This window comes from Chiloscyllium punctatum, chromosome 6 (assembly GCF_047496795.1).
Source record: "Chiloscyllium punctatum isolate Juve2018m chromosome 6, sChiPun1.3, whole genome shotgun sequence".
NCBI lineage: Eukaryota > Metazoa > Chordata > Chondrichthyes > Orectolobiformes > Hemiscylliidae > Chiloscyllium > Chiloscyllium punctatum.
In genome coordinates this window covers 3,266,912-3,281,450 of record NC_092744.1, presented here as the reverse complement: position 1 = coordinate 3,281,450, position 14,539 = coordinate 3,266,912, and the positions used below count along the sequence as shown (strand labels likewise).

The 14,539-nt window shown below is 43.2% G+C and overlaps 1 protein-coding gene across 1 annotated transcript in view; it reads left to right on the top strand.

The window, feature by feature from the left end:
- The window catches only part of LOC140478581 (uncharacterized), a 256,307-nt gene that overhangs the window by 156,493 nt on the left and 85,275 nt on the right, over positions 1 to 14,539 (top strand). The window contains exons 26-30 of the mRNA XM_072571802.1: positions 2,361 to 2,423; positions 2,742 to 2,849; positions 6,552 to 6,770; positions 11,177 to 11,338; positions 12,820 to 12,987. Coding sequence (XP_072427903.1) covers positions 2,361 to 2,423; positions 2,742 to 2,849; positions 6,552 to 6,770; positions 11,177 to 11,338; positions 12,820 to 12,987 — 720 coding nt within the window. The remainder of the gene's footprint in view (positions 1 to 2,360; positions 2,424 to 2,741; positions 2,850 to 6,551; positions 6,771 to 11,176; positions 11,339 to 12,819; positions 12,988 to 14,539) is intronic.

Sequence of the window (14,539 nt, the reverse complement as noted above, 5' to 3'; positions counted from 1 at the left end):
CTTGGTGCCAGAGAACAGGTTTCGCTTTGAGCAGTGGTTTGGATGCAGTGGGAGTTAGTGTCCCACCTGCTTGATGAAAGGAGCTTCCCAGCTCAGCTCTCCAGTTCCTGAACATGCCTGGTGCAGTTACAGGAACACTGATCGAATGGCTCTCATGAGGAGCTTTTGAACAAGCTCATCTCAATGTTGGTGGAAGTGAGGACTGCAGATGCTAGAGATCAGAGTCAAGATTAGAGTGATGCTGGAAAAGCACAGCAGGTCAGGCAGCATCCGAGGAACAGGAAAATTGACATTTCGGGCAAAAGCCCTCTCACTGCAACCCCCAAGTCATCTCTTCTGTTCAGATGCTGCCTGACCTGCTATGCTTTTCCAATTTCAATGTTGTGTGTGTTGCAGCATTCTGAAAGATAGACATTTATACTTTCATATTTCAAATTGTGTTAATGAGCTTTACATCTCCACTCAATCAATCTTGTTCTACAATAAGTCAATAATTTTGTTATTTATTAACATAACCTGGTCAATGGATATGTTTATTCCAGGACGAACGTAAATAAACTTTGTATTTGGCCATGTCATTATCACAGTTATCTATATCTCCCATTGGCTCTGAAAGGGCCCAGTATAAGCCACTCATTGAAGGACAATTAATGATGGGTAACAAACACTGTCCTAGTCAGTGACACACACAAAACACAAAAGAATAAAATTATTACCATGTTGTCAGGAAGATATAGATAAATGAAGATGACAGGGCAGGTGGAGAGAGCAGTTAATAAAGCATATAGTGTTCTCAACTTTATAGAGAACAAGAGCAAGGAGGTGATGTTGAATTTGTACAAGACATTTGTTAGACCTCAGCTGGACTATTGTGTAAAGTTGTAGGTGTTACATTATAAGAAAGATGTGAATGTATTGGAGCAAGGGCAGAAGTGATTTACAACAATGGTTCCAGGAATGAGAAACTTCAGTGATGAGGATAGATTGAGGAAGTTGGGACTGTTGTCATGGGAGAGGAGGAGGCTGAGAAGAGATTTGTTAGAGGTCTGCAAAATGATAAGCAGAAAGGAAGAAGCTGTTCCTGCATGCAGAAAGAACAAGAACGAGAGGGACATTTAATGTGACGGCAGAAGAAGCAAAGGTGATATGAGAGAAAAAAACGTATTCACCCAGCGACTAGGTAGGCACTGCCTGGGAATGTGGAGGAGGCAGGTTCAACTGAGGTATTTCAGAAGGGAGTTGGATGGTTACTTGAACAGAAACGGTGTTGAGGGATATGGGGAAAAGTCAGGAGATTGATGATAGAACTGGTACAGACACAATGGGCTAAATGGTTGCCTTATACACCATTATAATTTTGCCATTCTGTGAAATTAGTAAGTTGATAAAACATTTAATGTTGTGACCAGTGGAGCAGTGGAACAAGAAGGAGGTAGTACACTTGTTCGAACCTGGTCATTACAAATGACAAGAAAATGCTACTGGGCACATCAAGGCAGGCAATCATCTCCTGAGGATGGAATCGAGCAGCTCTGGAACTTTGTGGTTTGATTCTGATTTGTATAATCTTGGCATATTAATGGGGGTTTGATTTTACTTCTCAGCCAGAGCAATGTGTGCTGTATGTAATACTGTAGACTTGGACTTAGTACCTAGATTATTTCAATAAATCAATAATTTTGCTGGAAATTGTTGGAAAGTTCAAATAATTCCCCATACGTTGAGTTCTTAAACCCAAATGAACACTTACTCCAAAATCCTGAATAAGCATGCTCCACATTGAATGTTTATTAAATTCAGATTGGGCAAAAATATACTTTCTGATATTATAGAACAAAGAGAACAAAGAAAATTTACAGTCCAGGAACAGGCCCTTTTGCCCTCCAAGCCTGCGCCGATTCAAATCCACTGACTAAACCTGTCAGTCAATTCCTAAGCATTTTTATCTCTCTACTACGCACCTACACATGCATCTGTCCAAACGCATCTTAAATGAATCTACCGTGCCTCCCTCTACCACCTCTGCTGGCAACACGTTCCAGACACCCACCACCCTCTGTGTGAAGTACTTACCGCGTGTATCCCCCTTAAACTTTCCACCTCTCACCTTGAAAGCATGACCTCTCGTTATTGAATCCTTCACCCTGGGAAAAAAGCTTGTCTCTATCCACCCTGTCTATACCCTTCATGATTTTGTAAACCTCAATCAGGTTCCCCCCTCAATCTCCTTTTTTCTAGTGAAAATAAACCTAACCTACTCAACCTCTCTTCATACCTATCTGAAAACTTGTATTTGCAAGCTGTGATTGACCAATGAAGCAGTGATTAAATTAATTAATCCAAAACATCATCTTCCACAGGTGATTCTTCGTGTCCAAGTGTCCAAGGGTCACATGGTCCAAAGGGATTTCCAGGGCTGCCAGGTATTGAGCTTGTAATAAACCCTTCAGATTACTGCATTTCAGAACAGGTGGCAAAGAGACTTATGACGTAAATGTGAGAGGTAGAACGAGCGGAATAAATGTGATTGAAGTACTCAGAAGCTATAAAATGAGCATTTAAGGTTTTAATGTCCAATGTTCTCTCAGGTGAATGCCTTATCATCTCTGCACTTTTCTGAACATATTGTAGGTGAGAAAATGGATCTGTCTATCAGCGAGCTCTTTGATGTTCTAATGTTGCTGCCAATTAGGTTAGGGTTGCACGCCTGACAATTCACACGTTCTCCTTTCCTTCCACAGGGCCGAAAGGTTTACCGGGAAATCCTGGCAGACCGGGGAATATTGGCTTCGATGGGCTCAAAGGCCTAAAAGGTGAAGCAGGGATTCGGTCGTTTGCTGGAGCACAAGGTGTGAAGAGAGAAGACCTTAGCATCTCAAACTGACTCATGTTGTTTTGTCAGTACCCGAAAAAAATTCTGTTTGTAAATTGCAATTCAGAAACAATATGGCTACTCTGTGTTAGAGAAATTGAGCAGTTTAGCCTAATTCTGTCTGGAATTTGTAATAATGAAATAAGATCTGTGTTTTATAAGATGCTAAAGGGGATTGACCAAGTAAACATCGAGACGGTGTTTCCTCATGTGGTGAAAGTGGGTACTACAGATGCTGGAGATTAGAGTCAAGATTAGAGTGGTTCTGGAAAAGCACAGTAGGTCAGGCAGCTAGATGATGAAGGGCTTTTGCCCAAAACGGCGATTTTCCTGCTCCTCGGATGCTGCCCGATCTGCTGGGCTTTTCCAGCATCACTCTCATCGGGACTGTTTCCTCATATGGGACGGTCTAGAATGAGAGGTCATGGTTTAAAGATAAGGGGCAGCAGATTAAAATGGAGAAATGATTTCTCTCAAAGTGCCCTGGATGCTGGGACATTGAGTAAATTTAAGGAAGGTAGACAGTTTTTTAATTTATCTGTTGAAGGGTTCTGGAGAACAGGCAGGAAGGTGAAGGGCCTTCTTATTTATTTGTGCGATATGGGCATTTCTGGCTGGCTAGCATGTGTTGCCTGTTCCTTGTTGCCCTTGAGAAGGTGGGGGTGAGCTGCCTTCTTAAACTGCTGCAGTCCATGTGCTGTAGATTGACCCACAATGCCCTTAGGGAGGGAATTCCAGAGCAAGATAAGATCAGTCATTAACGTATTAAATAGCAGAGCAGTTCCAAAGGATGAATGGCCTGCTCCCATTCCCGCTCCAAGCTCCTGTGGTTAGCACTGCTGCCTCACAGCGCCTGAGACCAGGGTTCAGTTCCTGCCTCAGGCGACTGACTGTGGAGTTTGCACGTTCTCCCCGTGTCTGTGTGGGTTTCCTCCGGGTGCTCCAGTTTCCTCCCACAGTCCAAAAATGTGCAGGTAGGTGAATTGGCCATGCTAAATTGCCCGTAGTGTTAGGTAAGGGGTAAATGTAGGGGAATGGGTGGGTTGCGCTTTGGCAGGTCGGTGTGGACTTGTTGGGCCGAAGGGCCTGTTTCCACACTGTAATGTAATGTAATCTAATCTAATCCTCTTGTTTTATGTAAGTGGACAATATTGGCCAGTTTTGCCACTGAATTGGCTTGATCTAGAGTCAAGGCGCTAAGCAATCTGTGTATGCAAATGAGAGATATAGCTTACAAATGGATTCTAGATTCAGAGGCTCCAACTGGTTGGGCAATAGCTCTCCTTTTAGTTCTGTTTATAGACTCCCGGCCTGTGCTGAACGAATTAATCTAAAACAGAATCAGAACGGTTGACTTTCATTTGCTCCAGCTTTCTTTTACTCTTCTGCACGATTTCACTCTATTTTTCACAATCACTGTTTGCCTCAATGTTTCTATCCCCTACTTTCTTAATCACTACTTCTGTGGCTGTTTTCTGTGTGTGGATTTTGTATGATGTCTAAGTTCTGTTTTGAAGTGTTGCGACTGCCCTATTCCTATCTACAGCCCGGCGAAAGTGGGTACTGCAGATACTGGAGATCAGAGTCAAGATTAGTGTGGTGCTGGAAAGGCACAGCAGGTCAGGTAGCATCCGAGGAGCAGGAAAATCAATGTTTCGGGCAAAAGCCCTTCATCAAGAATGTGCTTTTCAAGCACCACTTTAATCCTATCTACAGCTCCTCCATGCTGCAATCTTACTTTGTAAACACTTCCCACAACCTCTGACGTGGACCTGTTTATCCCAAGCTTAATAGTCTGGTAATTGGCATTACTTAATGGCCTCACTTCTGTTCTCTCCACACAATCTGTCAGCTTTTCATTTCCAAATTCAGGAATGGGAACAGAAGGGTCAAGTTTTAGGGACCGGGTGGGTAAGCAAACAGATGGGGATTTGGAATATCGCATTCAGTTCTGGTGTCCCTGCTATAGGAAAAATGTTGTGAATCTTGAAAGGGTGCAGAAAAGATTTACAAGGACGTTGCCACGATTAGAGGGATTGAGCTTAAGGGAGTGGCTGAATAGGCTGGGGCTGTTTTCTCTGGAGCATCGGAGGCTGAGGGGTGACCTTATAGATGTTTGTAAAATCATGAGGGGCATGGATAGGGTAAATAGACAAGGTCTTTTTTCCAAGGTAGGGGAATCCAGAACTAGAGGGCATAGGTTTATGGCGACAGGGGAAAGATTTAAAAGGGACCCAAGGGGCAACTTTTTCACACAGAATGTTGTGTGTATGGAATGAGCTGCCAGAGGAAGTGGGGAGGCTGGTACAACTACATCATTTAAAAAGCATCTGGATGGGTGTATGAATAGAAGGGTTTGAAGGGATATGGGCCAAGTGCTGGCAAATAGGACTATATTAGGTTAGGATATCTGGCTGAGTTGGGGCAAAGGATCAGTTTCTGTTCTGTATGACTCCATAATGCCCTGGGAGATTGCCATGTTGAGCACAGGCCACCTCCAATTGATGGATCTCCCCTCCTTTCTGTTTGAAAAACCAGGTGACTTATTCTTGCCCACCTGCCCAAACTAACCACAACATGGTATGATGATATGGTATGATATATGGGTCGATGGTATAATATTTGGATTAACTATTTTCAAAACAAGCTAACTTACTTATTTTCAATTTTCTTTTAAAAAGAGGATGTGCTGCCAATTTTGGATATTCCTGGGACTTGTTTAGGGTGGGTGAAGATGAGGTGGGAGAGCCACTTCTCATATGACCATTCTATAGAGCTAGTGTAGACCATTCTGCCCATAACTCATGATAGCATCATGACTGATCCAGTTGTGACCTGAACTCCTCCTTCCTGTCAGACCCCCCATTACTTTTATCTCCCTTGTAGATCAAAAATCTGTCAAAACCAACCTTGAATATGTTCAAAGAGCCATTCTTCACTGGACTAGAATTCCAAATACTAACAACCCTCAGAAATAATTCCTCATCTTTTATCTAATGTTGGGACTCTCCCACATGAAAACTGTTGCCCCTGTCTTTCCCCATGTGGGGAAACAGCCTCCAACAATCCATCCTATCAGACATACCACCCCCCCCCCACCCCACCACCATCATTCAGAATCTAACACGTTTCAAGGAGATCACCTTTCATTCTTCTAAAGTCCAGTGAATAAAAGCCTAACTTTTTTTTAACCTTCCCTCAGCTCAGCAAGCAGCCCAGTGCATCTTCTCTAAACAGTGTTCACTGCAAATAGTCTCCTTAGTAAGAAGACCAGAAATGTACAGATGCAGTCTCACCAATGGCCCATAGCATTGGAGCAAGCCTTTCCTATAATACGGTATTTAGGAAGAATCCAGGTAGATTTGGAAATGGTAACAATACTTGAGAAGTGAGTAGTAAAGGCCAAGGAAGATTACTAAAATCCAGCAGGATACAAACGGATACATCGGGAAGGTAATGGTACTCTAAAGGTAAATAGTAGTGATATTTCTCACCAGTATCTCCAGTAGCATGATTCTGGCAGTAACATTTGGGAGAGTAAAATGACTACTCAGGATCTGCAGCGGTTGGGTGAGCATGTTAGACGATAACACAGACCTACGCTTTTTCAGTTTGACTTTCTAACACATTGGTTGTTCCTTGGAGCAGTGCAGCTAAATTACAGTTTCCGGTTCCTCAGGTTTGCAAGGTTTGACTGGTGACCCCGGTCCTCAAGGACCTCCTGGACGAACAGAAAATGGAGCACAAGGTTTTCCAGGTACTCCTGGTATTCCGGGAGAAAAAGGTCCACCTGGTGACTCATACGATGGTCCTCCAGGGACCCCTGGATTTCTCGGAAGAAGAGGATCATCAGGTGCAGTTGGAGATGCTGGAGGTCCAGGGCCACCAGGAAGGCAAGGTGACTTCCAAAAGCCAATTCTTACATTGGTGTCTCGTTTATTCAAATACAATTGTCCTGAGGCTTCATGCTTAATTGGTTACAGTCATGTTTGATGTCTTAAATTGATTTGCATTACATCCCTGTTTTAAAATGAACTTGATAGGGCCTGGCATCTTCAGTACAGGACAGAGACCCAGCAATGTTGGGTTTGAGATGGCTCAGGAGATATCATCAGTGCACAATGTTCTACAATTGGAGCAGAATTTTCTCAGGAAATTGTTTACTTTTGGAATGTCTCTAATTTGTCACGTTTAAAAACATCAAACTGTGAAGAGTAAGCTCAGATAGCAGTAACAGTACTTATAACACCTTTTCATGATCTGTGATAATTGGAAAATGAAGCAAATATGTTGATGTTAAATTAATTAATTAACAAGTTCATAGCTCCCTGAAAGTAGAGTCTCAGGTAGATAGGATAGTGAAGAAGGCGTTTGGTATGCTTTCCTTTATTGGTCAGAGGATTGAGTACAGGAGTTGGGAGGTCATGTTGCGGCTGTACAGGACATTGGTTAGGCCACTGTTGGAATATTGCGTGCAATTCTGGTCTCTTTCCTATGGGAAGGATGTTGAGGAACTTGAAAGGGTTCAGAAAAGATTTACAAGGTATGTTGCCAGGTTTGGAGGATTTGAGCTATAGGGAGACAGTGAATAGGCTGGGGCTGTTTTCCCTGGAGCGTCAGAGGCTGAGGGGTGACCTTATAGAGGTTTACAAAATCATGAGGAGCATGGATAGGGTAAATAGACAAGGTCTTTTCCCTGGGGTGGGGGAATCCAGAACTAGAGGACATAGGTTTAGGGTGAAAGGGGAAAGATATAAAAGAGACCTAAGGGGCAACTTTTTCACGCAGAGGGTGGGACGTGTATGGAATGAGCTGCCAGAGGAAGTGGTGGAGGCTGGTACAATTACAACATTTAAGAGGCATTTGGATGGGTATATGAATAGGAAGGGTTTGGAGGGATATGGGCCGGGTGCTGGCAAGTGGGTCTAGATTAGGTTGGGATATCTGGTCAGCATGGATGAGTTGGACTGAAAGGTTTGTTTCCGTGCTGTACATCTCTATGACTCTATAACTTGGATATTTAAATATTTAACTCATTAAAATGCAGTGGTATCATTGAGCCTCTCCCTTAGGAAACCCTTTTGATTCCTGTTTGCTGGTGTATTGGACAGCTGAATGAGCTAGCCAACAGGTCATGTACGTGCAAGACTTCAAATGAAGATCAGATTGCAGCCTGCATGTAGATGAATAAAATAGAAGGAAATACTTGGTACTGTACACAGTGACCTTAAAGCATTGCCAAATAACACTCATTCTGATGTGTTATATATTGTTAGACTTGGTAAAAATATACATATTTATTGTCATTTAAAGAGCATGAGAGTTTCAGATCTGCCTCAAATTGAGCCTTCATTTACAACTACATTTTGAGTTAAATATTAGTTATTTCAGTCATTGTGTAAATCAAATTCTAAAAACTCAGTTCATCAAATAATCTTCCTCTCAGCCTATCTATGCATGCTTTCAAACAAGATAGAGCGTGCTTAAATGTTTTTCACATCACTCAGGCTTAAGGATGTTTAAATTAAGGCCTATTTAACATCTTATTTCATTCTTATTCTTGATTGGAGAGTTGACTAATTAGTACCTTATGCCTAAGAATAAGAATGAAATTATTTTTGGCCATTTTCCAATCTTCTGGTTCTTATAATTTTAACAGAATCATTCTGTAGTATTTTGCAGGATTGCTCATCTCAATTCTTGTCATTTCCATTCAGCACTGAGAAGTATTATTCAGCATTGAAATTCCAGTGCTAATTTATTGAATACAACAAAGGGTTGAAGTAGCCCCCATGCATTCTTTCTTTTATTTGCTGATTAATGCACTAATAATAACTTCCTTTTAGCACAACTTTAACACAATCACTGATACACTGGTATAGTTGAGAAAAGAAACGAGTCAAACAGTCAGGTCAGGCAGGGACAAATCATAGACCAAGGTAGGACTGATAAATTAAACTGCATTTATTTCAATGCAAGAGGCCTAACAGGGAAGGCAGATGAACTCAGGGCATGGTTAGGAACGTGGGACTGGGAGATCAGAGCAATTACAGAAACATGGCTGAGGGATGGGCAGGACTTTCAGCTTAATGTTCCAGGATACAAATGCTACAGGAAGGACAGAAAGGGGGGAAAGAGAGGAGGGGGAGTGGCATTTTTGATAAGGGATAGCATTGCAGATGTACTTAGGGAGGATATTCCTGGAAATACATCCAGGGAAGTTATTTGGGAGGAACTGAGAAATAAGAAAGGGATGATCACCTTATTGGGATTGTATTATAGACCCCCTAATAGTCAGTGGGAAATTGAGAAACAAACTTGCAAGGAGATCTCAGTTTCTGTGGTTATGGTAGGGAATTTTAACTTTCCAAACATAGACGGGGATTGTGATAGTGTTAAGGGTTTAGATGGAGATGAATTTGTTAAGCATGTACAAGAAAATTTTCTGATCCAGTATGTGGATGTACCTACTAGAGAAGGTGCAAAACTTGACCTACTCTTGGGAACTGAGGCAGGGCAGGTGACTGAGGTGTCAGTGGGGGAGCACTTTGGGGCCAGTGACCATAATTATATTAGTTTTAAAATAGTGATGGAAAAGGATAGACCAGATCTAAAAGTTGAAGTTCTAAATTGGAGAAAGGCCAATTTTGACGGTGTGAGGCAAGAACTTTCGAAAGCTGATTGGGGGCAGATGTTCACAGGTAAAGGGATGGCTGGAAAATGGGAAGCCTTCAGAAATGAGATAACAAGAATCCAGAGAAAGTATATTCCTGTTAGGGTGAAAGGGAAGGCTGGATGTCAAAAGAAATTGAGGGTTTGGTTAAGAAAAAGAAGGAAGCATATGTCAGGTACAGACAGGATAGATCGAGTGAATCCTTAGAAGAGTATAAAGAACGTAGGAGTATACTTAAGAGGGAAATTAGGAGGGCAAAATGGGGACATGAGATAGCTTTGGCAAATGGAGTTAAGGAGAATCCAAAGGGTTTGTACAAATACATTAAGGACAAAAGGGTAACTAGGGAGAGAATAGGGCCCCTCAAAGATCAGCAAGGCGGCCTTTGTGTGGAGCCACAGAAAATGGGGGAGATACTAAATGAATATTTTGCATCATTATTTACTGTGGAGAAGGACATGGAAGATATAGCCTGTAGGGAAATAGTTGGTGACATCTTGCAAAATGTCCAGATTACAGAGGAGGAAGTGCTGGATGTCTTGAAATGGTTAAAAGTGGATAAATCCCCAGGACCTGATCAGGTGTACCCGAGAACTCTGTGGGAAGCTAGAGAAGTGATTGCTGGGCCTCTTACTGAGATATTTTTATCATCGATAGTCACAGGTGAGGTGCTGGAGGTTGGCAAACGTGGTGCCACTGTTTAAGAAAGATGGTAAGAACAAGCCAAGGAACTATAGACCAGTGAGCCTGACATTGGTGGTGGGTAAGTTATTGGATGGAATCCTGAGGGACAGGATGTACATGTATTTGGAAAGGCAAGGACTGATTAGGGATAGTCAACATGACTTTGTGCGTGGGAAATCATGTCTCACAAACTTGATTGAGTTTGTGGGGGAGTGGTATGTTCAGAGGAGACTGTGGGGGAGGGGAATGTTAAGGGGGCAAGTGAGGAGCAGGGGAATGTTCAGGAGGATAATGTGGGGGCGGGGAATATTCAGGGGAGAGGGTGGGGGAGGGGAATGTTCAGGAGTGAGGGTGGGGGAGGGGAATGTTCAGGGGGAAAGTGTGGGGGATTCTCTTGATCCCTTGCCAACAGGACAATTTGGTGGATAAAGTTCCATTCAGGCTCTCAAGAATTAATTGGCGAGCTTGTCAGCAAATCATGAGAGCTGATTTTGAAGTGACTTCCTCAACATCTGATCCAGAGTGATCCAATCTGGCAGATCGTTGCCCTAGTTCTGGGGGCTTAGACAGTGAGGAGGTTAATGTGTTTGCTCCTGCTCTCGCTGGGGGATGGGGTATGTCTGAGGCTGCTCCTTGTTCCCTGTCCTGGCCACCAGGTGACCCCATATTTGACTAAATGGACTGCCCACCACACTGGGATGGCAGGGAGTTGGGCTGACGTACTGAACTGGACATTCACGGATTCTTCAAAATCTTAATTAGTCAAGAGCTGTGTAGGTCTCTCTGGACCTTCTCTCCCACTTGCTGTGATGCTAAGAAGGAGCCAACTATCTCCCTGGGTGCATCTCCTTTTGTCACCTCCCTCACCACCCCCTCTGGGAAGGGTTCAGTTGTGGCCTTTGTTTCTGTTCTAAAGAACGATACTTATTTGCTTCTGTTATTTTCAGGGCGTGATGGAGTTCCAGGATTTCCTGGACTTAAAGGGCTCCAAGGCAATCCAGGCCTAGTTGGACAGGCCGGGCCTCCTGGCCCACCCGGTTTCCCTGCAGAGAAAGGCGAGCCAGGCCCCATCGGGCAGCCTGGGCCTCCCGGGATACGTGGACCCTCAGGTGAAGGGTTTATAATACAGTTACACTCGTATACACACACACACACTGACACGGAAACACGTACACACTCAGACACAGATACACACCCACAAATACTAAGGAACCTACACATGTACACACTCAGACACAGAGACACAAATACACAGGGACCTACAGACGTACACTCTTAAACACAAACACACACCCACAAATATACAGGGACCTACACACATACACTGTCAGACACAGACACACATTCACAAATACACAGGGACCTACATACGTACACTCTTGGTCACAGACACACAAATACAACCACGATTTAATGGCGGGACATGATTCCAACTAATTGTGTTTGCATAGCCAGGATTTTTACAATTGGTTGTGGGATATATCTGAAAGAGCCCTCAGTCTAATGTTTAAATCAGACTCCCACAGCACAGTTGGAAGTGCTTGAGGTTCCCAGGGCTCACAAAATGCAAACTGTGGGATCAAGCACAGGTGATTCCTCAAGGAGATCATCTGCTGTGATTGGCTGAATGTTCCCCCACAAACCTATAGTCCAGTACCTTCTTCCTTGTGGATTGTTCATCCAACTCCCACTGCCTCTTGTCTCACAATCTCTTCCAGTCTTCCTTAGCTTCCAGTGGTCCTGACACTTGCGCTATGACCTTTTACAATCCAGACTCTTGTCCTTTCTCCCATGTTGTCTGTCTCAGTTATCAGGCAGCCTCCCAAATCCCAACCTCTACCTCCCACTGCTGCTTTCATAGCCAGACCCTTGGCAATTTGTCCAGCTGATGGAAAAGAAAGTTTTTTTGTCACGTTTTTGGGATTTCTGGCTTTCCCCTGCTCACTGCTCAGCTCCTCTCCAACATCTGTTGTTGATTTCAGTTAATGTGGAAGCTCCCCTCCCTACCTTCTGGTAATGGCTCCCGTTTCTTTCTTCAAAGCGTATCTTAATTACATCGAACTGACGTGGTGAGATACATGGAATTTGTTCAGAACCTTTACACTCGCAATTATTCACCAAATTGATTTCACAGGTCAACCATTTCCTTCAGATTTACAATGTGTCTCCCTCACCAACCTCAGGCCTACATTTCCCATCGAAAAGCACAGCCAGGTCACTGTTACACTTCCTTCCTGCAGTGCTCTACTCATTAGATTTTCCTTGTTCCACCACATTTTTGTAAAACTCCGCTCTGTGAGGAAATCCAATTGGAGTTTTAGTGATTGGCAATTCATTTTTCATTGTTTTCTTGCTTGCTGTGAAACTCATTTAAATGAAGCTGCAATTTAGCCTTAGGTTTCACTATAAGATTCACAATAGGCCTTTGTGCTTCGTTGTGGTAGAGTACATTGTGTGATTAATACAAATATTATATGATAAGAAATATAATTGCACAAATGCATCAGAGAGAATTGACCCTTACAGTTATTTTATTTTAATGTGTGCATAAGTAAAACTACCTGAATCTTTACTATTTTTCCTGTTTCAGGCCCATGTCTGAAAGGGTTACCAGGAAATCCCGGAGCTTTAGGCCCTTCAGGGATAAAGGGTCTTAAAGGAATTCCTGGAAATCTGGGAATGCCGGGTTCAATTGGCATGCAAGGCCAACCAGGTCCGATGGGCACCAATGGGATCCCTGGCTTTCCTGGTCCAGCTGGTAAGTGATAGTGAGTGTCGTGTACTCCCCCCTGTGGAGTATTTATCCAATGCAGAGTAGGGGCAGTCTTAGTGGAGAGGCACAGTGGCTTCATGGTATTATTGGTAGATTATTGATCCAGAGACCCAGACCCAAAGTTCGGGGGACACAAGTTTAAATCCTGCCACAGCAGATGGTGGAATTTGAATTCAATTTAATTTTAAGAGTGAACTTTTGACCATGAAACCATTGTTGATTGTTGGAAAAACCCATTTGGGTCACTAATGTCTTTTAGGGAAGGAAACTGCCATCCTTACCTAGTCTGGCCTACATGTGACTCCAGCCCCACAGCGATGGGGTTAACTCTTAACTGCCCTTTGGGCAATTAGGGATGGGCAATAAATGCTGGCCTAGCCAGTGATGCCCACATCCTGTGAATAAATGAAAATAACGGGTGGAAAACCAGGTGAATCTTATTTATAATGGAAATTATTCATCATATAACCTCGGCCCTTTTACAAAGTGTCTAATTGCCTTCTAATTACGTTTTACCTGAGAGAGCCCATTGCCATCTTGCCAAGTAGTTATTAAAAATAATGAGTGCACATTATGAAGCAATTCCATAATGAAAATGTGAGAAAATTACATAATTGCGAAATCAGTGGGTTTTATTTTTGTAGTTATTTAACAGAAAGATTTCCAGCTCATCAGGTCTCAGCATAGGAATTGTATTGGTCGTGTGAAAATCACATCTGAATCCCGCTCTAATCTAATTTCTGGTTGTACCTGTATTGATCACTGGAGCTAAGAAGAAGTTTCTTTCCCTGTGTGTCTTCTCCCCTCCCATGGACCCAGTGGCTATAGATTCTTCAGACAATTGGCTGTTTCTAATGGGAGAGTGTCAAGGGTGATCCTCACCTCCCTGCGCGCACATACACATGCACACGCACACGCACACAGACACACACACACACACACACACTCTTTCTCTCTCTCTCTCTCTCTCTCTCTCTCTCTCTCTCTCTCAAACACACACTCTCTCTCTCAGACACACTGTCTCAGACACACACACTCTCTCTCTCACACACACTCTTTCAGACACACACACTCTCTCTCTCTCTCAGACACTCTCTCACACACACACATATACACACACACGCGCACACATATACACACACACTCTCTCACACACGCACACACATTCACACTCACGCACGCACACATATATACAGACATATATATACACACACACACATATACACACGCGCACACACATATACATACACATTCTCTCTCTCTCACACACACACACACGCACACACACACACACACACACACACACACACACAGGCACATGCACACAGATATGCACAAACACAGATGCACAGAGGAAACACAAACACATTTGCATTCCCACACACTGACACACACACACTCACTATCACACACAGTCACACATGCACACTCTCACATACACACTCACCTTCACACACAAACGGATGAACATGCATACATTCACACAACTTAATACTCGCACACACACACAGACATGCACTTTCACACTCGCAGTGAC